The sequence below is a fragment of the Kogia breviceps genome, chromosome 9 (assembly GCF_026419965.1).
Source record: "Kogia breviceps isolate mKogBre1 chromosome 9, mKogBre1 haplotype 1, whole genome shotgun sequence".
NCBI classification, from domain to species: Eukaryota; Metazoa; Chordata; class Mammalia; order Artiodactyla; family Physeteridae; genus Kogia; species Kogia breviceps.
Genome location: NC_081318.1, coordinates 99712827 through 99736388, shown reverse-complemented (window position 1 = coordinate 99736388; position 23562 = coordinate 99712827). Strand labels below are relative to the sequence as shown.

Genomic DNA, 23562 nt, shown 5'->3' with positions numbered 1-23562 from the left:
ATATATTACACCTTTTGTAGTTGCCCCACGGTCCTTGGATATTCTGTTCTCTTTTTTTCCATCTGTTCTCTTTGCTTTTCGGTTTTCAAGGATTCTTTTGATATATCTTCTGTTTCAGAGATTCTTTCCTCAGCCACGTCTAGTTTATTTATAAGCCCATCAAAGGCATTCTTCATTTCCATCACACTGTTTTTTATTGCTAGCATTTCTTTTGGTTCTTTCTTAGGATTTCCATCTCTCTGCTTACATGGCCCATAGGTTCTCGAATACTGCCAACTTTATCAGCATATTGGATTAACATGATTAGCATATTAATCATAATTGTTTTAAATTCCCAGTCTGATTATTCCAACATCTCTGCCATGTCTGGCTCTGGTGCTTGCTCTGTCTCTTCAGACTCTGTTTTTGCCTTTTGGTATGCCTTGTAGTTTTCTCTTGAGAGCTGGACATAATATACCAGGTGCTGTAAATAGGCCTTTAGTAATGTGGTAGTGTGGTGTGAGGGGAGAAGTGCTCCTGTTATTAAGTCTCAGTCTTTTAGTGAGCCTGGGCCTGTGGACTCTAAACTTCACAAGTACTTCTTATTTTTTTCTCCCCCCTTAGGTGGAGCAGGGTGGCTAGGGTCTGGAGTTGGGTATTCCCCTTCTCCCATGTCAGTTAGGCTCTGGTTAACTACTTGACCCTGAGGGCAGGCTTTGTTAAGAACCAGGCCTCTGGCTAATTTCACAATGGTTTCTTTTCCCCTCCTCTTCCTGGAAGCATGATGGGATTTTTCTCCAATATTTACTGTGGGAACCTGGTTGAGGTCCTGGAGGTAAATCTCACAATATTGTGGTGGTGGGGCGCTCCAAGTGCTCCTGGAGTTTCTAACTCTCAGACTTGTCTACACTGAGCCTCCAGCACTTTGTCAAGTACAGTTCAGGTTTTCCTACCCTGGCACTGGTTTACACAGTGGTTTTTCCTTGTGAGTCTCTTCTCTCGGATGCCATGACTCCTTATACGCCCCTGTTGGTCTCTTGGATCTTGGGGACGGGGTTTGCCCTGTGCCTTCCCCCCTATTACAGATCCTAGAAGAGTGTTGATGTTTTCCATTTGTTCAACTTTTCACTTGTTCGGATGGAGTGGTGACATCCAAGTGCCTTACATGAAGAAATGGAAATTGGAAGTCCCCAGAAAATAACATTTTTTAGGCTACTCTCCTTTTATCTGCACAAGGCCTCTGATAATCCCTGCATAAAATTTCCTTTGAGGGTGCACATCCCCAAAGTTCTCTTTCTTCTTCTTATGTAAATGAATAAGACTGGAGAGTGGTCATGTGCCTCTAAGTGAGGAGGATCAGGAGGACTGGAGCCTGGAGAGGACGTTGTTGTGTTTGTTATGTGGATATTCAAGGGTAGGAAACACAGTAACCACGTGTCTATAATTAAAACACCTATGTCTCTGCTTTCTGCTAAGAGCTTTGTGTACATTTTCTCATTAATTTTTCACAATAACCCTTGGAGGAAGTTAGTATTAGCTCATTGAGAATATTGGAGCTTAGTAAAGTTAACTTGTGCTTTTGTAAGATTGTATTGTAAATAGCACAGGTAGGATTTGAGCCCTGATCTCTGAAGCTCTCAAGCTCTTAAACATCACAGTGAACTAGAAAGAGACAAAAGCAAATTTGTACCCAGGGGCACTGTTCTAGCCCTGTAATCCAAGATCCAAAAACTTTATAATATAGAATTTTGTTCTTCTCACACACATGCATGTGTGATCTCTCCTTTTCTTATTTCTCAAATGTGCAAGTAGGAAAATGATAATTCATGTGCAGTAGGTGATGTCCTTATGGCCATGTCATTTCTAGTCTCAAAAATCCTTAGTGTGTCTCCATCACTGTATCAGTTAGGATTGAGTCTGGCTGCCTGTGATAGACAACCCACAATAACACGAGGGTTTCTTCTTTCATTCAAAATAAATATGGAGGCAGGCAGTTTAGGGGGGCATGGTGGCTCCCAAAAGTCATCAAGAACCCAGGCTCCTATCTTTCTGCTCATCCTTAGCATTTGGTTTCCACCCTCAAGACCACCTCATGGACCCACATGGCTGCTGCAGAATCTAGCAGCAGAAAGGGTAAAAGGGATATTCCCAGCTATATGTCCCACTTTAAGAGTCCTTCCTGGAAGGCACATGACAATTCTACTTATATATCATTGACTGGAACTTAATCATACAGCCACACCTAGCTACATTACGAAGGACAGGAAATGTAGTCTTTTATCTAATGGAATTGCTGTCCCCAGTGTTACTGGAGTTCTTTTGTTACCTGAAAACTAGGTTCACCTCTTGGTGGGTGTCAAGCCAATAGACACAACCAAGCCAAAGATCAGGAGAAGTAAAGATTTATTACCACTTGCAGCAAGTAAGAAGACTGCTGGGAGGGAGCTTTCCCCAAGCATTATCTCCCCAAACAGCCAAACTGGGGACATTTGAAGCTGAGGGTACATGTATATTCATGCAGGGGCTTGAGCAGAGGAGAATTCAGTATAGAATTGGGGCAAAAGTTGAAAGAGTCCAAGCCTTAGTTGATTGAAGTCAGGAGTGTCAGAGTCATCATTTCATTCTCCACCTGGGTTGGAGCCTTAGTTTCTGCAGAACTTGAAGATATATTATTATGTATATCTCTTGAGGAGGAGCTAGGAACTAGGACTCTGCTGCATCACTGTACTATTATTTGACTGCCTTTTCTCTGTTCCTGCATTCCTGTATTCCCTTAAGATCATTGATGACTGATACCTGTTCAAGGACAAGCAATGGTGGTGAGGCTTAGATCACAAAATGGCTTAGGCCACAATGGCTTCTCTTATGTCAAGAAAGTCATGCCTGTTCTCTTTCTCCGGGAACCCCTCAATCTATCTGCTTATACTTTTACTAAGGAAGTAGAAGTTAATGGATTTCAAGCAGGCAGTTAGCAATCTCTGCCACAACTGCCTGTGAAAATATGCACAAGTTTATGCCTGGCGACAGACTCTAGCATCGTCCTATCTAATTAGTGTTATGTCTGACTCTTTGGATGCTATTTCACATCTTTATGGCTCTTCTCATACTGTTCTCTCCATATGGGATATCTTCCCTTTCCTCTGCTTTCTACCATCAGCTTCTTACCTTTCCTTTAAGGACCACCTGACGTGGCGCTTCCTCCATGAAGTCTTCTGAACCTGCCAACCAATTTAGATCACTCCCATCTTTGAGGGCTCCCACAGCTGCTGACTTACCCTTCCCAAACGCCACCCTCATCGTGTCATTCCACGGCTCTTCTTAAACTCTCCATGTCTCCTTATTTTCTCACAGATCAGATGGTGGCAGGACACCAAGAAAGTCTATTACTTGGTAAAACGTAATGAAATAGAGATATTTAATTAATTAATTCACTAATTAATTAGTCAGCAAATAATTATGGAGCTCCAGTTATGTGTTAGGCACTGCGCTAGGTGCTGGGCACATGTTTATTTAAAAATAAGGAGTTGTCAAAGCATGCATGATAGTTTCTTTCTGATTCTTTTGTTAGGATTTATTTACTATTTTTGATTTAGTTTTTGGTATTGGTGCTTGTTTGTAGCTAAGCAATAGCAAAGCCAGAGATTCTGAGAAAACATGTAAGAGAGAAAAGTTTTAAATGGTATATGTTCCCTGTGAATTGATTTTTTTTCCCTTATGAATTGGGAAAATGCTGTGACTATTTAATTTTATCAATAAAACCCCTTGATCAAAATCAGGGCACGTTAGTTTCATAGGAGTTTAGCCACACTGAGTCTAAACTACATGCTCTTTAGTGGTCCTTCAAATTTTCATATTCCCCAAAGATTATATTTTAGGTTGCATTTTCCTTTTATTGCTTACTCCCTCTGTACTTCAAACATACATTGTATGCTGAAGATCTCAGAATATTTATCTTTAGCACCAGACTTTCCTTAGCTTCAAAATCAACTAACCACTGTCTCTTGTATGTTATTTTTCAAGTCAATAAGAAAAAGCTTAATTTCCCAACTGAAAACGAGCAAAGAGCAAGAGTAGAAAATGTAGAAAACAATAAAAAAATATTGACTCATCAGGAATCAAAGAAATACAAGTTAAAACAAAAAGTAAAATACTGTTTTTCACCCAACCAAATTGATGACGTTTTTAAGAAAATGATAATACTGAATGTTTGGTAGGAAGGTATAGAGATCTCATATATAACTCTTAGGAATATAAATTGTGGGAGATGGAATATACAAACAGACAATGGCCAGACCATATTTAAAAAACAAACAAACAAACCAGAACTCTAACCCACAACCTGTGGCAACCTACCCAGGAAATCAACCCCTTTTCTATAATAGCAGTGCAGGAAGCCAGGCTCCTGTTAAGACAGACTTGTAGGCAGTCAGACTGCTGTCTCTAGTAATAGTCAGGAAGCTAAACAATAACTTCTGTAACAGTTAGCCCAAAGTGGCCAAGACTTGATTAATGACTGACAGCTTCCCTAATTTTTGTCTCTGCTTCCAACTTAGAACCTGATAAAACTAAATATGCACCCCTAGCCAATCACACAGGATGTCCCCCTTCTAGTAGCCCTCTTACCACTTCCCCATGCCAACAGCCTCTAATCAGGGTGCACCCGAAGCCTTCCCTTTTTTCCACCATGAAAACTTCTCCTCGGCCCGCCTTTGAGTCTCTGACAAAACGCCAGTGAAGGTGGCTGACCTCCATACTGGAGCAGCTTCTGAGTAAATAGCCCTGGTGTTTCTTATTTGGTTGGCTCTATTTCTATAATGGATACCACCTTTCATTAGACCACCTTCCAAAATTATGCACAAGGATGTTAATTAGATATACTCAAAGTATGCAACAAAAAAGAGTTGATTATACAACCTACGGTATTTTTACAGAACGCAATTTTGATGTGCACCATTAAGTTATATTTTAGAACATTTTATAATGTTATTGGAAAATGATCTTAAAGTATGACTGAGTAAAGAAAGCTGATGACAAAACTTGATAGAATTTTTGTTGAAAAATTTAAATAAACATAGAGAAAGAAAGGAAGAGAGGCAGAGAGAGAATAAATATATCCAACAATGATAATCGGGATGGAGAAATTGAGTGGTTTTTGAATTTATTTAATAATTTTTGGTATTTTTCCAACTCTCTGTCATGATTTTGCATTATTTTTGTAATTAGCAAAACGTTTCTTTAAAAAATGGTTGCTCGGGGAAAATTACAATAAGCTGTATCTTAAAATGACATTTGAAATATTAGCAAGGAACAGGTTTCAGTGGGTACAGGTTTTGCAAAACCAAACTGCAAAATAAGCTGAGGCTTACCAAAATTGATAAAGAAAATATAAATATTATTTTAGCTATTTGGGAGAGAAAGTTAATTAAAGAAAGATTAGGGCTTCCCTGGTGGTGCAGTGGTTGGGAGTCTGCCTGCCAATGCAGGGGACACGGGTTCGTGCCCCGGTCTGGGAAGATCCCACATGCCGCGGAGCGGCTGGGCCCATGAGCCACGGCCGCTGAGCCTGCAACGACAGAGGCCACAGCGGTGAGAGGCCCGCGTACTGGAAAAAAAAAAAAAAGAAAGAAAGATTAATATCATTGCTCAGAGTTAGTAGAATAATGTGGTGCAACTTTTCTTGTTAACTGCCTGTCAAAAAAGACGTTTAGACTGAATAAGGTAGCAACCTAAAAAGGAATGGAATCTAAAGGACTGGGAAAAGATTCTATAAAGCACCATCTAATTAGAAGGGTTTATAAAGGGGTGATTTTTTTAACCTCATATTTCCACTTTGATTTTTTCTGAAATTTAGAAATACTCTTATAATGGAAAATATTAAAGCCCTTCATAGTGTTCAAACAATAAAGTAGGTTATTAATAAAATGACTAAATTTATTGAGCTGGTCAGCTCTTTAAGAGCTAAACAACAAACTTATGAGACAGAGCCGTAAAGCCAGTGAACCACTCTACACTTAGAAAGTCTTAGCTCTGGTTTATGAAAACTATTCACAGTACTAGGTCCTATACACTTAAAATGAGAAGTTGATGCTTACATTTACCTCCATAGCTTGAAGCTGGGAGAGGTGACCTGATGATGGAAAAGAAAGAAATGGTCAATTTGCCATAGAATGAAAGACTGTTAGTCTGAACATTTCTCAAACTTTATTCTACATGCTTATCACCTGGGGATATTATTAAAATCCAGATTCTTGCTCAGTTAGTCTCTGGAGGGGCCTTAAGCTCTTCATTTCTGACCAGCTCCCAGGTGTTACGGATACTGCTGGTCTGTGGACCACACTCCGAGTAGCAGGAGCTAGAGAACCTTCTAGATAAGAGAGCCCCAAACTTTCATTTCACAGGAGAAAACTTGGGGCTCGAGGTCACATGTGAATTTCATCTTGGCCACAGGCGTAGCGTGAACCTGCCAGCTGGCAGGGGCTTTCTTCCTCTAATTCATCTTTCCGTATCTGTGTTGCTTCATTTACCAGTCTGCTTCAGTCAGGCCCATAACACCCTTTCTGAGGAAGCGAGAGAGGCTGAACATTCTGCATTCCAGAAAAGTAGAAAGGCCAGGAAGGCCCAGGGTCAATGGCCAGCCTCCAACTTTGCTTCCTTGGGCTGCCATTGGATGGATGTTCTCTACCAGGAGGGCCCCTACAGCAGAACCTATGTGACAGATGAAAGGAATGTGTCCCTCGGAGAATTTGTAGAGATGACTCATCCATCATACAAACCTAGGGAGCTCCAGCCTCCAAGAAAACAAAAAGAAAGCATATTCAGCAATGAGTCAGAGAGCAGCAGCCCTGGGCAAGGAGCTGATTGTGACTCTCAGAAGACCCTTTCAATAAAGGCTTTCTACTGATCCCCACCTCTCATTCTACCATCAACAGGGGGCCAGGTGAAAGTGGTCTGGGAAAAGACTCAGCACAGCTGGCCTCAGAGGCCAAGAGGGCTCAGGAGAAAGACTGCCAGCCCAGAAGGAGAGAGAGAAGCTAGCACCTCCCCCAGAATTTTGAGGGGGCACATACTGTTGGGAAAGAAAAACAATTTTTTAAAAAACTTTTAAAAAATTGAAGTAGAGTTAATTTACAATGTTGTGTTAGTTTCAGGTGTACAGCATAGTGATTCAGTTATACCTATACCTATATTCATTCATTTTCAGATTCTTTTCCCTTATAGGTTATTATAAGGTATTGAGTATATTTCCCTGTGCTATACAGTAGGTTATTGTTGTTTATCTATTTTATATATAGTAGTGTGTATGTGTTAATCCCAAACTCCTAATTTAAAGAAAAACAAAATTTTAGAACAAGATTTTGTTCTGAATTTCAGTGGTGATTTTTCCACCTGTCTCCCAGTATTTAGTCACTCTTTTTCTGGAGGTGTTACCTGACCTCTCACCACAATAAAATTGAACAATAAAACAAAAACACCCTCGGGGGAAGACAGTGGTTATACTCTTCTATTTTCCTTTTTTTAAAAAGAATCCTCTATCTTCCTTCCTAATCCTGAGCCTGTGTTTTCATCAAAGCAGAAGAGATTGCCAATTTGGAGAGGGTTTGGTCCTAGAAGTTAATGGGTGGGTCTAGGTCCTAATGGAAAAGGGAAAATTATGGTGTGTGAGGAAAGTCAGAAAAGTAGAGGAGCTAGGCTTATTTCTTTTTTTCTGTGGAGACTGGGCTGGGGGCTTCCACAGCCTCTTTGGTTGGTATAAGGATCCTCGTGGGCCTGGGAATCCATCATGAGCAATGAATGTTTGGTCTCGGCCTGTTTTGTAAGAGAAGATCTTAGAAATTCAGACTGGAAAGGCTGATACTTAGGGTATTGGGTACTTGGCTATGTATATCTAGATACTTTGGCATTGGTGTATCTTTATTCCCTGTGACTAAGTGATCAGCAGACTAGAAGAGGGCCTCCAACAAGACTTGGAGGAAGAGGGTGGAGCTAAGGCTCTTTCCACCCTGGGGAGAGGACAGGTGTCTCAGATGATGTCACCCTGGCAGTTGAGGAATTGGTGGGTCGGGCAGGTTACAGCTAGAGACCTGGGAGGCGCTGAGTGTTGAGTCCATGACTTCCTTCTAGGTCAGAGTCCATGCAGCACAGGGGGTCAGTAGGGCACTGGGCACCTAGCACTTGCTGCCATTTGAGATGCCCTCTGGTAGTATGTATCTACTGGAAATGAGTGGAAAGAAGTAAATGCCCATCTTTGAACAGGATACTGCAGATTCTGAGGTTTAGGAAGGAGAGTTCATAATGCCCAGAAACGTGGAGAGGGGATCATTCATTCTGAAGGATGGAAGTAATACAGTGGTTTTACAGATTTTATCAAGGACAGATTTATATTCTATCTTGAATATTTACCCATAGAATATACTCAACAAAAATTTAAACGAATAATTTAATTAAACATAGAGGTTTTTTAATATTTCAATGTCCAGGTGCCGGAAGAGAAAGCTGACTTAAAGTAGTAGCAAACAGTAGGAGCTAAATCTTTTTGGAGTATAAATTGTCTCTGGTTCTCTATTTCAAAGACTGTTTTATATTTACCTAATATACTTTAAAAAAAAAAGCAAAAAACACTTTTAGACTAAGCTGGATTTGGTTATCACAGAGTCTTTGGCATCAGACAAAGCCGAATTCGAATCCTAGTTCTGTCCTTGACTAACTGTGTGACCTTTGAGCCAAGGTGTTCCCTGTAAATGGGAATAACAGTAAGGTTTGCTGGGAGGATTAAATGAGATATTTCATGCAAAGCTATAAATCCAGGACATGATATACAGTAAGTATAAATAAATACTATGGTAACCACGGAAACGATAAGACCAGCAATAAAATAAATCATAGCATTAACGATGGTTATGTTTGGATTCTCCAAAGCACAATTCCATTGAGCTTGGGGAGTTGGAAGCCTAAACGAGGCCCAGTAGGTTCATCATCTAGAATACATTTCCCGACTCAGGCGATGCTAAAACTACATTTCCCAGCAGGCGCCGGGCCCCAGGCACTTGTTTTCTCTCACTTCCGGGTGTGTCATGTGACTCTCCGGCTCAGCCATGGCAGAAGCGGAGGAGCAGGTAAAGGCTGCAACTGCTAGGCCGGGGAAGGGGAGGTGAGGGGGAGGCGATCGGAGGCGTGCAGTGGAGCGTGCGGAGGTGCGGGGCTCCTGCGGGACGAGGCAGGTCCACGTGGGGCGTGGGGGGGGGACGGGAAAAGTCCGGTTCGGGGAGCGGAGAGGCGGGTGGGATGTCGGCTCCTGGACGTCACGCAGAGACAGCGCCCCGACACGCCCCCGGCGTTTGCGGGGCGGCCCTTCCTTTGGCGCTGCTCTTGTGGCCTGTGCCCCGTGAAGTTTTGGCTTGAAGGCAGGCCGGGCTCTCCAAGGGGTCTGGCTGCCCGTGGGAGGCATCACACATGATTTGAGTTTTGAGGTTAGGTGGCTGAAATTTAAGTTCCTCTCGAAATAGGACAGTAAGAGGTGATATGCAGGTGGACTAGGAGAGCGTAGACGGGATGAGTTTTGTTTCGGATCAATTTCATTTAGTTACAAATCTAAGTCAGTGTTGCATCAGGCAGTAGTTAAGTGCATCTATCACAGTCCGGGAGCAAACGTGTCTTAGGCTCCAGTGCTGGTTCTCATTCTTAAAGTGTAACTTTGGGCTAGTTATTTAATTTTAAGTATAAGATAGAGATAATAATAGTATTGTCCTTGAAGGGTGGTTTTAAGATGGAGTGGGTTTAACACAAATTTAAAGTGCTTGGGAAAAGTTGGGCTCAGTAAAAGTTATGTGGGGTTATTTGTTGCTGGTAGGACATCAGATGGCAATGTCCAGTCGACACGTGGCAGTGTGGCAATGGAGTTTAGGGAAAAGTTAGTGATGGCAATAGAGTTATTTTCATATAGGCAATAGTGGTAGCCAGACATTAGTTGAAATGACAAAGTTACATCAAAAAGACCAAAAAAAAAAAAAGCAAACAAAGACCCGAATTTGGGGAAATACATTAAATTTCCATTTTCAGTGTCATTTCAGCTTGGCACTGTTTTTTCCATATAAATTAACAAGGTGGTCAGTTTCCATAGTTGCTTCTAAACGGTGACTTGATGATGAACTGTTTAGTATAAGAGAAATTTATTTCGTTTAATAATCTACTTTGTACCATTTCCAACATACTTCACTTCCATAATGAAACTTTGCCCTGTGTACATTTGATATATGCCAATAAATAAGAAATTTGCTGAGGTAGAAATTAAATTTGGGCCGTCACTCTGTTAACAGAAGAGTCTTCTGCCTACCCCTGGAGCCTCCTTTTTCCATTTCAAGCAGTTCAAAGGGAAATGCTCATTAAGCTCGTGTAATTTCATGACTCACAGCTGGGTTTGATGATAGTAGTGAGAATGGTTTTCACACTATTCATCGCTTGTTGAAATAAAATTTTTTGATGATTTGATTTGAAAGCAAGAAACCAAGCTCCTACATTCTTAGATATAGTGTAGTAGGAACGGAGAGAGTTCTTAGAATTTACAGCTGTTTTGTGCAGGAGTATGGCAAAGCTGTCTGATGTAAAAAGACACTTAGAAAGTTAATGATATAATAAGAATGCTTTGTATTTTTACAGGACTTTCCAGTTTAAAGAACCCTCTCACATTGCATTTGGTCCTCACCAAAGAATTCTGTTGGTAAATTTTATTCTGATATGTAAGTCAGGTCAGGCATCTCTTATGTTCCAAACCTTCCAGTAGCCTCCTATTGCGCTCCGAAAAAAAGCCAGTCCTTAGAATAGTCTAGTTGCCCTATAGCACCTTGTCACAATTGCTCCCTGTCCTTGTTCTCAGACCTCATTTTCCACTATTCTCTTCCCCTTCTATCACTGTGCATCAGCTATCCTGGCTTTCTTACTCTTCCTTCAACAAGCTAGGCATGGACCTGCCTCAGGGCCTTTGCTCATGCCACTTGCTTTTTTTTGGCCCCAGATATTAACAGGGCTCTTTCTGTCACTTCCTTCCTGTGTCTGTCCAAGTGTTATCATTTTGCATGAGACCTTCCGTGACCATTCCTTGAAACCTCCTCCTTGTGTAACTTTCTCCTTAGCTCTTGTGACCATCTGACATACTGTGTTCTTAAATAGCTTTTTTTTTTTTGTATACTCTGTATATTTCTGTATATTCTCTCCATAAGACTATAAGCTCCATGATGTCAAGGATTTGTTCACATTGTATGCCTGACACCTGGAAAAGTGCTTGACTCTCAATATGTTAGATGATTGAATTTCACAGATAAACAAATTGAAATTCTGTCAACTTAAGTAACTTGCCCAGGCTTGTGTCTAAAACATCTCTAGTGTCTCCAAAGCTCACGATTTTTCACTGGCACACTCTGCCTTTTTAAAAATACTTAAGAACCTATTCTAAATCACTTTTTACTTTGTGAAATAGAATTAGCCCTTATCACCTTAAGACATTTCCTTCAAGTCATGATTTCACCTGTGATGCTTTAACAGCCAGTATATGGTTAGAGCAGGCATTTGTTCCCCTACTGGTATCCGTGTCATTCTCAGAAAGAACATTCTCATAGAAGACAACAGCAGAAAGAAGCTACCATCCACAAATTGTTGTTCTGTTTATTTTTTTAAAGAAAGGTGCCAGATAATTGTACCTGTATTATTGGGCCTTTATAGATTAAAAATGGTTAGACTTTCCCCACTCTGCTTGATTTGTGTATTTTGCATTTCACGTAGGAAGCCATTGAAATCCGACCAAGATAGGAGGCCTTTATTACATAGTTTTTGGAAGGCTAAAAGAGCCCAAAAGTAGTGTTAAATAAATTTGCTAATTGTTCTGTTCTGCTGCTTTGAACCTCTTAGACAATCTTGACATAATTCTCCTCACATCTCCTGAATGCTTTAAGAATCAAGATGTGTGTTAAAATTAACTATGGCAAACAGGTTAGGGTAAAGGAAGCTTTTTTCCTTAGCGCCATGTAATGTACATGGAAACAGTCCTCCAAGAGGAGCAAGACAAACCCAACCTCTCCTCTTCACTTTTCTGAGCGTTGTATTTTTGGTGATGGAACTTTTACCCACCTTAATTTTAGGAAGAACCAAAAGAGTGAGATCTGAACTGAGTTAATGTAACACGGTTCACAGACTCCCAAACTAAAGATCGCTTTTGGGGGACTTCCCTGGCAGTCCAGTGGTTAGGACTCCTCGCTTCCAGTGCAGGGGGCAGGAGTTCGATCCCTGGTCGGGGAACTAAGATCCTGCAAGCCACAAGGTGCAACCAAAAAAAAAAAAGCTAGAAAAAAAAAATCACTTTTTGTATATGAATGAACTTTAAAAAAAAAAAAAGTCATTGGGAAATCCTTGTTTATGCTGAGTTCGGTTAAGGTAGTTAGTAAAAATAGTGACATATATATTATAGCGCACAGAAAGTACTAATACCCCGCCTTGTGCCGGGAAGTCTTCAAACCAGTTGTTTTACCTAGCTCCAAAATGACTTATCGTTGACCTTTGTAATCACAGATGCCCAACAGTATTTGTCCATGCCTTGCTTCTGAACACCATTCTGCCTGAAGTCTGGCTGTTCGTGTATTTGTCTTATCTCTCCTGCAGATTGCTGAGTCCTCAAGAATCAGCACAGAGCTTACTCATGTCTGTCTCTCGCAGGGCTACTGCTTTCCAGGTGCTTTACTAGGTGCTTAATAAAATGTTTAGGGCTTCCCTGGTGGCGCAGTGGTTGAGAATCCGCCTGCTGATGCAGGGGACACGGGTTCGTGCCCCGGTCCGGGAAGATCCCACATGCCGCGGAGCGGCTGGGCCCGTGAGCCATGGCTGCTGAGCCTGCGCATCCGGAGCCTGTGCTCCGCAACAGGAAAGGCCACAACAGTGAGAGGCCCACATACCACAAAAAAAAAAAAAAAAAAAAAAAAAAATGTTTAAATGGATTTATTAGGGGGAGAATAGCCTTCTGAATTGAAAACGTCAAATTGTTAATTTAGGTTCAGTAGAATTTGTGTTAAATTGTTTTATCTTACTTGAAACTTATTTAATTAATAACTTGAAAATTAAATTAATTAATGAAATGTAATTAACTTAAGTTTAATTAATAACTTGAAAGTTATCAATTTACATGAATTGTAGATTACATTTCCTACATTGCTTGCTCTGCCAGCTCCCTGGGTACCCTTGCGTCTTCCGTACCAACCAGCAGAGAACCTGGTCCATTAAAATATTTGGTCGCTCAGACCATCTATTCTTTGACCAGATAGGAGAGTTTCTGCTTTGAATTTCCCACTACATTTTAGAAGTGAGGAACATTCTATCTGTATTGTAGAGCATTTAAGGGTTATCAGATGGTACATTCATGAGTCGTTATACCCTCATGTGATTGCGCCCCGTGTATAAAATAAAAACCAAGTTGACAGATATTTGAGTGTTGCAGTTATCTTGCCTGTAGCTTGCGGATTTTACTCTCCAGGACTCTTGTGAGTATGAACTGAGATTAAGTATGTTAAAGTGCTAGGTTGAAGTGGTTGGTTTGTAAACAGGACAATGATTTATAACCCAAACTTGGGTTTGGCTGAGGTGTGCACAATTCTCTTTTCATATAATTTGGCCAAGATAGGCCATTTAAAAGCAACTTTACTGGGCTTCCCTGGTGGCGCAGTGGTTGAGAGTCCGCCTGCCGATGCAGGAGACACGGGTTCGTGCCCTGGTCCGGGAGGATCCCACATGCCGCGGGGCGGCTAGGCCCGTGAGCCATGGCCGCTAGGCCTGCGCGTCCGGAGCCTGTGCTCCGCAACGGGAGGTCATAACAGTGAGAGGCCCGCGTACCGCAAAAAAAAAAAAAAAAGCAACTTTACTAATAAATAACTAAAGGAAAAACAAAGCCCCGAACAAGAAGTTGCAAAAGCACAGGATCAGAGAAATCTTTAGAGGGCCCACTCTTTACCATCAGCCAACAAGTATAGTCACAAATTAGCTCAGCTGGGTGTGCTTATTACCTTGTGAGTTTCTTCTCCCATCATCCTCTGCGCTGGTTGGCTGGAGGCTGATGTCATTAGCTGATTACTGGTAGCCTCCTTTGCTCCCACATGACCACCTACGGAGGGAGCATTCATCAGATCAGGGGCTTCTGTGTTTCATGCAGCTTCCCGTTCATGGCCACTCAGTCACAGTTGCCTTTGTTTCTTCCAGAAACCGTGTCCTCCTTAGTGGGTTTTTTCCCCTTTCTTGTTTGTTTTGGGTTTTGGGTATTTTTTTAACCAAATCCTTGTGATTCTGGGCTCTTATTTATACCTACTGAAGATGGAGTGGATACTAAAAAGTCAGAAAGAGAGACAAACACCATATAATATCACTTACCTGTGGAATCTAAAACGTGACGCAAATGAACTCGGCTACGAAACAGACAGACTCAAAGAGAATAGGCTTGTGGTTGCCAAAGGGGTGGAGGGGGGAGGGAGGGTTGGAGTGGGAGTTGAGGATTAGCAGGTGCAAACTATTATATAGAGAATGGATTAACAGCAAGGTCCTACTGTATAGCACAGGGAACTATATTCAATACCCTGTGATAAACCATAATGGAAAAGAAAAAAAATGATGGAGTGGATTTGCAAATATTAGCCAGTTCTCCCCACTGCGTTTAGATGATTCTGGTGCAAAGTCAGATTTGGGGCTGGGTCACCTGGCAGCAAAACTGAGGCAGACCTCAAGGCTTTTCTTCATTTGCAGAATAAGTATAGTAGTTGAGCCTGCTTGGTTGAAAAGGTTGGTAACCTGAGTCTCCCGGCTTCTGCCAGCTCCCTGGGTACCCTTTCATCTTTCCTACTCAACCAGTCTAGTCTTTGGGGACCCAAAAGCTTTCTGTAATGGAGGCTCTGTGCACAGGGATATCAAATACATCTCACAAAATATTTCTTTCCCGTGAAACATTGGAAACACTCCAACATCAGGCTCAGCTGTGGCACACAGTTGTTGGGAAGGACCAGGTGGTAGTGAGTGTTGTGTGTTTCACGTCCATCTCCAGCCTAGTCTGGCCTGGGGCCTGGTCTCTGCTCTTTTTCTTCATCCTGCAAAGTTTGTAGCTGGCTTTCCTCAGGCTCCAGCCTCCCATTTCTCCCCCAGGTTCTCTTCGTTGCCCTCAACAAACAGTGTGTATTCCCTCCAAACCGTGAGGACTTCGCAACCTGGGAGGTCCCGGCTTCTCTTTCTCCTCCTGGGTTGACCATCTTCTTAACCCCTCCTGGCCTCTGAGGCTGGCTGTTCTGTCTTCTCCCGGGCCGCTGTCACGGGGTCCTGATCGTAGGATTAGGGGTTGGGGTGGGTTGAAAGCCCTTATTGGAGGGGTCTTCTGAGAGCCCAATTAGCTCCTTCCTGGGGCAGCTGCTAGGTTGTTAACATTCTGTTTGGATTGCTCTATCCTTGTTTGCTGCTGCCACCCTTTGGTTCCCCTTCTGTAACTGTCCTGTAGCCACGAGCTAATAATTCAAGCATTTGCCTGGAGAAAATGCACTTGGTATTGCTCATAAATGGAAAAGGAATATACAGAGGAGGTACAATGTTACTGCTTTGGATCAGCAGCTAATTTCTTTTTAAAAATTTATTCTATTGAAGGATAGTTGATTTACAATGTGTTAATTTCTGCTGTACAGCAGAGTGATTCAATTATACATATATATACTTTTTCATATTCTTTTCCATTATGGTTTATTATAGGATGCTGAATATAGTTCCCTGTGCTATACAGTAGGACCTTGTTTATCCATTCTCTATATAATAGTTTGCAGCTGCTCACCCCGAACTCCCAGTCAATCCCTACCCCCTACCCCCTTGGCAACCGCAAGTCTATTTTCTATGTCTGTGAGTCTGTTTCCTAGGTAAGTTCATTTGTATCATTTTTTAAGATTCTACACATAAGTGATATCATATGATATTTGTCTGACTTACTTCGCTTAGTGTGACAGTCTGTAGGTCCATCCATGTTGCTGCAAATGGCATTTCATTCTTTTTTATGGCTGAGTAGTATTCCACTGTATATATGTACCACATCTTCTTTATCCATTCATCTGTTGATGGACATTGGCTATTGTAAATGGTGCTGCTATGAACATTGGGGTGCATGTATCTTTTCAAATTATAGTTTTCATCCTTTCTGGATAGACGTCCAGGAGTGGGATTGCTGGATCATAGGGCAACTCTACTTTTCAGTGTTTTGAGGAACCTCCGTACTGTTCTCCACAGTGGCTGCACCAATTTACATCCCACCAACTGTGTTGGAGGGTCCCCTTTTCTCCACACCCTCTGCACAGCAGCTTATGTCCTCTCATCGTCATCGACAAACGGACATTGACCTGTGCCTTTGGGTGGGGTAGTTGGAGATAGGCAAAAGCCTTTGGGTTCATCCACAGCAAATTAAAAAGGATAACTACTAAGACCAGGTAATTAATAGTAGGTGCAAGCTGAGGGGTAGAGAAGAAAGAGAGGCCATAGGAGGCCAGATCTGGCCCTTGTGGCCTGGACTGCCTGGAGACAATTCTGTGAATGAGGTGAGACCTACGTCGGGCCATGAAGAAAGTTTAGGATTTAGAAACAGCCAGTGAGTTTCAATCTTTTTTTTTTTTTAGTCTCAGATGGGCAACACGAACATTGAAGACATAAAATCTAAGCTCTGTTGTTAAAGCAAGAGTGAAGAACCTCAGCATGACCGTCACCACCTCCCAGAGGTGCCCCCCGAGGGCTTCCCAGCAGAGCATGCTGGGAGTTGGAGGACCTCTAGGATGAGTGCAGAGTTGGGCCAAGGGCCTTCTAAGCTGAAGGAACCACCTCGGGAGGCTCTGCACAAGCATCACAAGCTTAAGGCGCCAGGTGGCGTTGGAGCTGAGGGGGATTTTCTGGTGTGGGGAAGTTGTGGATGTTGGTGGTGAGGTGCATTCTGTCTCTGGGGCTGCAGCTGCTCAGCCTCAGCTGCTGTTACGTGGAAACATGGATTATCAGGTATAGGCTGAGTTTAGGAAGTCAGAAATACAGATTTGTATGTGAAAGTCTTAAAAACACTAGCCAGGCCAAACAGAACGCCTGCTGGCCACATCCAGAATGCAGGTGGCTCCTCTGCCACCAGTGACAGAGAGATGTGACCACGTGATCTCTGAGTGGGAAGTCGCCTGGTGTGGCTAGAGGGCCGTGGGTTTGTGCAGCGTGGGGAGTGAGGCTAAAAGGGCTAAAAGTGCCCCGGGTGCCACATTGGGCTGGGCTTTTTTTTTTTTTTTTTTTGGTGGTAGGCGGGCCTCTCACTGTTGTGGCCTCTCCCGTTGCGGAGCACAGGCTCCGGACGCGCAGGCTTAGCAGCCATGGCTCACGGGCCCAGCCGCTCCGCGGCATGTGGGATCCTCCCGGACCGGGGCACGAACCCGCGTCCCCTGCATCGGCAGGCGGACTCTCAACCACTGCGCCACCAGGGAAGCCCTGGGCTGGGCTTTGACGACCTCGCTGGGGAATCTGAACTCTCCTGACCCCCGAGGGTTCTTTGGGGAGGGTGGTGACCAGGGTGCTGTGATCCTGATGGTGGTTGACGGATAGATTCAGGAGGTCACAGGTGTCAAGGTACCGAGACGGTTCGTTAAAGCTGTCTGGGCAGATGAGATTAAGTTTAAGGGGCTGGTTTGCAAAAGAAGGATAAAGTGAAACAATTGTTGAGTTTAGCTTTCAGCCTGTTGCCCAGGATTTGTCCAGCTGTACATTTGTATCACTGGGTACCTTCCAGCCCTTCATTTTTCTTCAAGCAGAACAGCACAGTTTTTTTTCTTATTACGGTAAAATGCACATAACATAATATTTATCATCTGAATCTTTTTTTTTTTTTTTTTAAATAATTAATTATTTATTTATTTTTGGCTGTGTTGGGTCTTCGTTTCTGTGTGTGGGCTTTCTCTACTTGCGGCGAGCGGGGGGCCACTCTTCATTGCGGTGCGAGGGCCTCTCACTATCGTGGCCTCTCGTTGCGGAGCACAAGCTCCAGACGCGCAGGCTCAGAAGTTGTGGCTCACGGGCCCAGCCGCTCCGCGGCATGTGGGATCTTCCCAGACCAGGGCTCGAACCCGTCTCCCCTGCGTTGGCAGGCAGATTCTCAACCACTGCGCCACAAGGGAAGCCCCTGAATCATTTTTAAGTGTTGTGATTCAGTGGCATTAAGTACATTCATGTTTGTGCAGCCGTCACCACCATCCGTCTCTGGAACTTTCCATCATCACAGAGTGGAACTGTACCCATAAACAGTAACTCTCATTCCCCTGGCTCCCCACACTAGCTGACCTCTGTTCATCTTTCTGTTTCATATTAAGTGGAATCCTGCAATACTTGTCTTTTTGTGTCTGGCCTGTTTATCTGAGAAACTAGCAAATTTTTTTTAACGTCTCTATTGGAGTATAACTGCTTTACAATGGTGTGTTAGTTGCTGCTGTATAACAAAGTGAATCAGCTATACATATACATCTGTCCCCATATCCCCTCCCTCTTGCGTTTCCCTCCCACCCTCCCCATCCCACCCCTCTAGGTGAACACAAAGCACCGAGCTGATCTCCCTGTGCTATGCGGCTGCTTCCCACTAGCTAGCTATTTTACATTTGGTAGTGTATATATGTCAATGCTACTCTCTCACTTCGTCCCAGCTTACCCTTCCCCCTCCCCATGTCCTCAAGTCCATTCTCTACGTCTGCGTCTTTATTCCCGTCTTACCCCTAGGTTCTTTAGAACCATTTTTTTTTTTGATTCCATATATATAAGTGTTAGCATACGGTATTTGTTTTTCTCTTTCTGACTTACTTCACTCTGTATGACAGCCTCTAGGTCCATCCACGTCACTACAAATAACTCAATTTCGTTTCTTTTTATGGCTGAGTACTATTCCATCGTATATATGTGCCACATCTTCTTTATCCATTCATCTGTCGATGGACACTTAGGTTGCTTCCATGTCCTGGCTGTTGTAAATAGAGCTGCAGTGAACATTGTGGTACATGACTCTTTTTGAATTACGGTTTTCTCAGGGTATATGCCCAGTAGTGGGACTGCTGGGTCATATGGTAGCTGTGTTTTTGAAACTAGCACAATTTTGTAACTTACACTTTCCTGATTTGAAGGTAGAGTCTTTGAAAGAGAGAATGTGAAGTTAAAAAAAATGTTTGAAAATCATTGACTGCTTCTCGAGGTTCAGCCTTGCTTCTGGGATCCCTCACTGGGGACATTCACTTCACGTCTTCCTGTTGCCTCTGTCTCTGTAGCATTAAGGAGGGGGGCTTGATGAATAAACGAAGCTAAGAAGTAACAGACCAGGCCAATTCCTGAAGGCACTCATGCATGACTTTGGTAGCACTGTGGAAAGAAGGGTCATTTTTTTCGAGGCCACAGCTAGGTCTGGGAGGTTCAGATTGGCGCTGAGGGTAAGTCTGAGAGTGTCCTGGAATAAAGGTTCTCTATTGATAACCAGCAGCCACAGGAGGCTCCTCTGAGAGGCTGGTTTTCTTGGAGGACTCGGATTTCTGAGATTTGCATGCCTTGAGGTATCCGATTCCACCACTGCATGCTTTCTGGTGGGAACAGCAGTGTAATTTGATTTTGAGTTTTTGGATTGAAATTGCTGGTTGGGGGCCCGTTTTTGTTTTAATGACGCCTGTAAGTGGGACGTTTGCCCTTAGACGCCACGTGCATATGTGAATGGATCTCAAATCAGGAAAAAATTTTTCCTTCGGTTTAATGTAATATTTTGAAAAGAGTAGTCAGGTGTTCTTTGAGAGTTCTAGAGGTGGGAAATAATCTCGCTGTGGCTTCTTGGCACAGTTGTCAAAGACTTGTTTAGCTAATGCTAATAAATGTGAAGGCACTGTCAGGGATGTTAGAAGTCATTTAAGTTCAACCTCAAAGCCTCTGCATTTTACCTCCGAGGGCATTAGGAAATTTCAAGATGCTACATGTAAAACATTCAGCATCAGGAGCAATATATTATAGATGTTGAGTAAAGACATCAGCATAGTGACTATTAATATTAAGTGGAGTGTGTCCGTGTCCAAAATAGAAGGATCAGGATGGCAGATGCCGTAAAACCAGGAACTGGGGGATGGTTAGCGGAGGGGAGAAACAATTTAGAAGGGTCGGCCTGATACGTTTCATTAAGTATCTGGAGAACTGGCAAGTAGTAGAAGAACTGGAGTTTTTACGTGTCGTATTAGGGCGAAGAACAAAAATTACTGTGGATAGATTGTAGCTCCAAATTAATAAGGACTTTCTAATATTTAGATTACCACGAAACTAAAACAGGCTGCATTGGGATATAGAGGAGATTCTGATATTCATCAGGGTTAATGATAGAACTGCAATCAAATTCTTAATTACACCTAACATTCATCCCTATTTCTCAGGTGAACTTTGAGAGCAGGGACTCTGCTGTCCACTGGGCTCTTCTGGAGGCAGCCTGCCACCTGCTAGGTTCTTACTGATTTTCAATGAATGAAATGAAAATATTTTCAAATGCCCGATTTGTGTTTATCCCGCAGTCCAGTTTGCACTGAGTAATATATGCATCCAACTTTCTTTAAGACGTTTATGTTTTTTTGGTCTTGATGTATCTAAAATGTCCTTGCCCCATTTTTGGGGTTCTTTTTTCCTCTTTAATCTCCTGGATGGTTGTGAAATGCTTAGGTTCAGTGTCAGCATATTAGTTGTAACCTTTTATTGCTATTGATATCTATAAGCACGTTAAGTAAATCTTCGTTTTGCTGACCTCTTTGAGGATAACGTGGCATCAGCAGATTCCCTTTGAGTGGACAGGTGAGAGATTAGCGGAATCAAGTCCATTTTTTCCCCCTTTTTGCTTTGTTTTCTCCAGAGCAGCAAGATTCATTGTCTAGCAAGAGGGAAACTGTGTTAAATGGCAGAATTTGTCTTCCAGGTAATGGTTTAAAGGGTGGATGTAAATTATACAGCTTGTTTTGCACAGCATCTGATAGGTACCGTGCGAGGGGAATTCTGTTGTAAAAGCTGGTAAGCAAAACAATCATTTTGACTCAGCCAGATTCATAGCATAGTAATTAATAGCACAAGAGCTTTGCCGTATAAAAATTGGCTTATAGATAATTTGAGATGGCAGTTGCCTCTTCTGAGATCAGTAAGGCTGCTTTGCCAGACTGACTTCCATCTTTAGCGAAGGCAAAGCCTTCTGGGTCCTCCCACGAGGAATTCCTGGGGTCTTTTGTTAACCTGCTGACCAGTCAAGGGAGGTCACTGGGAGTGGTGGATCCATGTGGCCCCAGAGGAACCATCTCAGGGTACCCTGCAGGGTATGTGGAGTTCTTTGAACTGGAGTTGCAAATTACCTCCCCAAAAGGGCAGATGGGTATTGGTGATGAGGACATGATGACTCTTGTTCCTTGAGAATATTTTTTCTCCTTTTATCATGTGTTCTGACAGTTTTCCCCCCTCTCTGCTTTGTAGGATACCGAGTCTCTTGAAGAATCTACAGATGAGTCTGAGGTAAGGTGGGGATTCAGGAACCTGGGAATTTCTAGCTAAGCCAGCATCTTGAGCTGGTCATGCCTTGCTACATGCAACATTCCCTGGAACTTGGCATGGTAAAGTAGGGCCACAGGTGATTAAACCTTGGGGAAGGACATGCCGGTCATCTTTAAAAATGTTAAATGGATTGGCTTGAAAAATAAACAGGAAAAGGAACACAAAGTTTTTTCCTCATTTTGAACAGTATTTTAACCTGAAGCATGTTGGCAGTGGCGAAATTGATGCAAAGTTTTACAAACCAATCTTGACACTTAAAAAGCTATTTTTAAAAATAGCCACTGTCGGATCTGTAATACATATTCTTTGTTTTTTTCTTTTAATGAATATGGCGTGCTCATTGGTATAGTTTCTGAATCATTGAAATGGTCATTTATTTCATAAAATAAAAAGGGAACTAACTACCTTAAAAGCTGTTAGGGAGCTAAGTTGTATCAACGATTGGATTTAAGGAGAAAAAAGTAATACATAAAGGAGGGCTTTAAAAAATTTCTCAAGGCTATGCATAAAAAATAAGTTTAAGCACAACACTGATTAATTAGTTTATTAGTTTTATAGATGGACTAATAACAATAATTACTTTTTCCCTTTGAGTATTTCCTTTGGCTCAGAGGAATATAAAAATATTTATGATAACCTTTTGGAAATCCACACCAATGTGATCTTTAATATAATCTATTACATTTGGATTGATGTTACAGTTATTATCGTTTTTGCTTTTGGCGGGGAAACGGGGACTTATACATATTCTTCTAGAGCATATCTTACATATCACGCCATCGTGCATTTGTAGTTTGGCTGTAGAGTTCTGGTTCCTAACATTTTCACTGCTAAGGATCTCTGATACTCTCGTCAAAGCCCCTGGTAAGGTGTTACTGAATTTGCTTATAGATAGGATATAATAGTTGTTTTTTTTTTTTTTTTTTTGGTACGTGGGCCTCTCACTGTTGTGGCCTCTCCCGTTGCGGAGCAAAGGCTCCGGACGCGCAGGCTCAGTGGCCATGGCTCACGGGCCCAGCCGCTCCGTGGCACGTGGGATCCTCCCGGACCGGGGCACGAACCCGTGTCCCCTGCATCGGCAGGCAGACTCTCAACCACTGCGCCACCAGGGAAGCCCAATAGTTGTTAATTTTTAATGAAGCATTGAAAGCATTTCAGAGCAGCACCATTTTTATTTTTGGAAAGTTCTACTTAACTGAGAAGCCCGTGTTCTCAGAATCACTGGTTCAGAATCCTGCAGTGTCAGAGGCCTGTCCAGGAATTTCATTTCAGAGGTAAGGAAAACGTTGGCAGCCACCTACATCTAAATCTTTCCCCACTTCCTTCAGATACTAAACGGATCCAGAAGGAAAGCAAACAAAAGCACGCATAACCCCTGTCTCCAGCACAGTTAGGAAGCAGGGAGTGCTCTAAACTTCCAAATAAGTGGGGAAATAAATATCTGAAACCAGCAAAGAGCCAGCTCTGGGTTGACTGGAGCTGAGCGTCAGATGGATGGGAACGAGGGGAGAGTAGCTGAGCCCCAGCGGTGGCAGAAAACAGAGGGAAATCATAAATCATGCCCCATCCTGAGTGGGGAGGTTGTGAGAACAGGTCTGAGACGGGTGGATCTGAGCACCGACTGTGCTAGAAATTTTGTTTTTTGTTTTTTTTTAACTTTTATTTGCATTTATTTTTTTTGTGGCATTTATTCCCAGGCCATAGGTTTTTGTTTCTTCAGTTTTTTCTGGGATATGTTTTTCTTCTGTGCAACCTCCGATCTGGTTTAGGAACGATCTGTTCTTTTTCAGTAAGTATCATCCCAGTGTGGCAGGGAGAGCTCATGTATGGGTTGACCTGACCTTGGGCTCTGGAAGTCCTGTGCCACATTGCGGGCAATTTGTTCACCTGGCTGTGCTCGATGACCAGAGAATCCACATCTAAGCCGCTAAGTTCAGCATTACTCTCTGCAGTTTTGAGCATGTACAGTAAAAATTCAGAACTGTTTTT

At 42.6% G+C, this 23562-nt stretch overlaps 1 protein-coding gene across 1 annotated transcript in view; it reads left to right on the top strand.

Moving 5' to 3' along the window:
• The first annotated feature begins 8994 nt into the window (after positions 1 to 8994).
• The window catches only part of VPS41 (VPS41 subunit of HOPS complex), a 189442-nt gene continuing 174874 nt past the window's right edge, over positions 8995 to 23562 (top strand). Inside the window, exons 1-2 of the mRNA XM_059074312.2 lie at positions 8995 to 9092; positions 21496 to 21534. Of these exons, the coding sequence (XP_058930295.1) occupies positions 9072 to 9092; positions 21496 to 21534 (60 nt within the window). The 5' untranslated portion in view covers positions 8995 to 9071. The remainder of the gene's footprint in view (positions 9093 to 21495; positions 21535 to 23562) is intronic.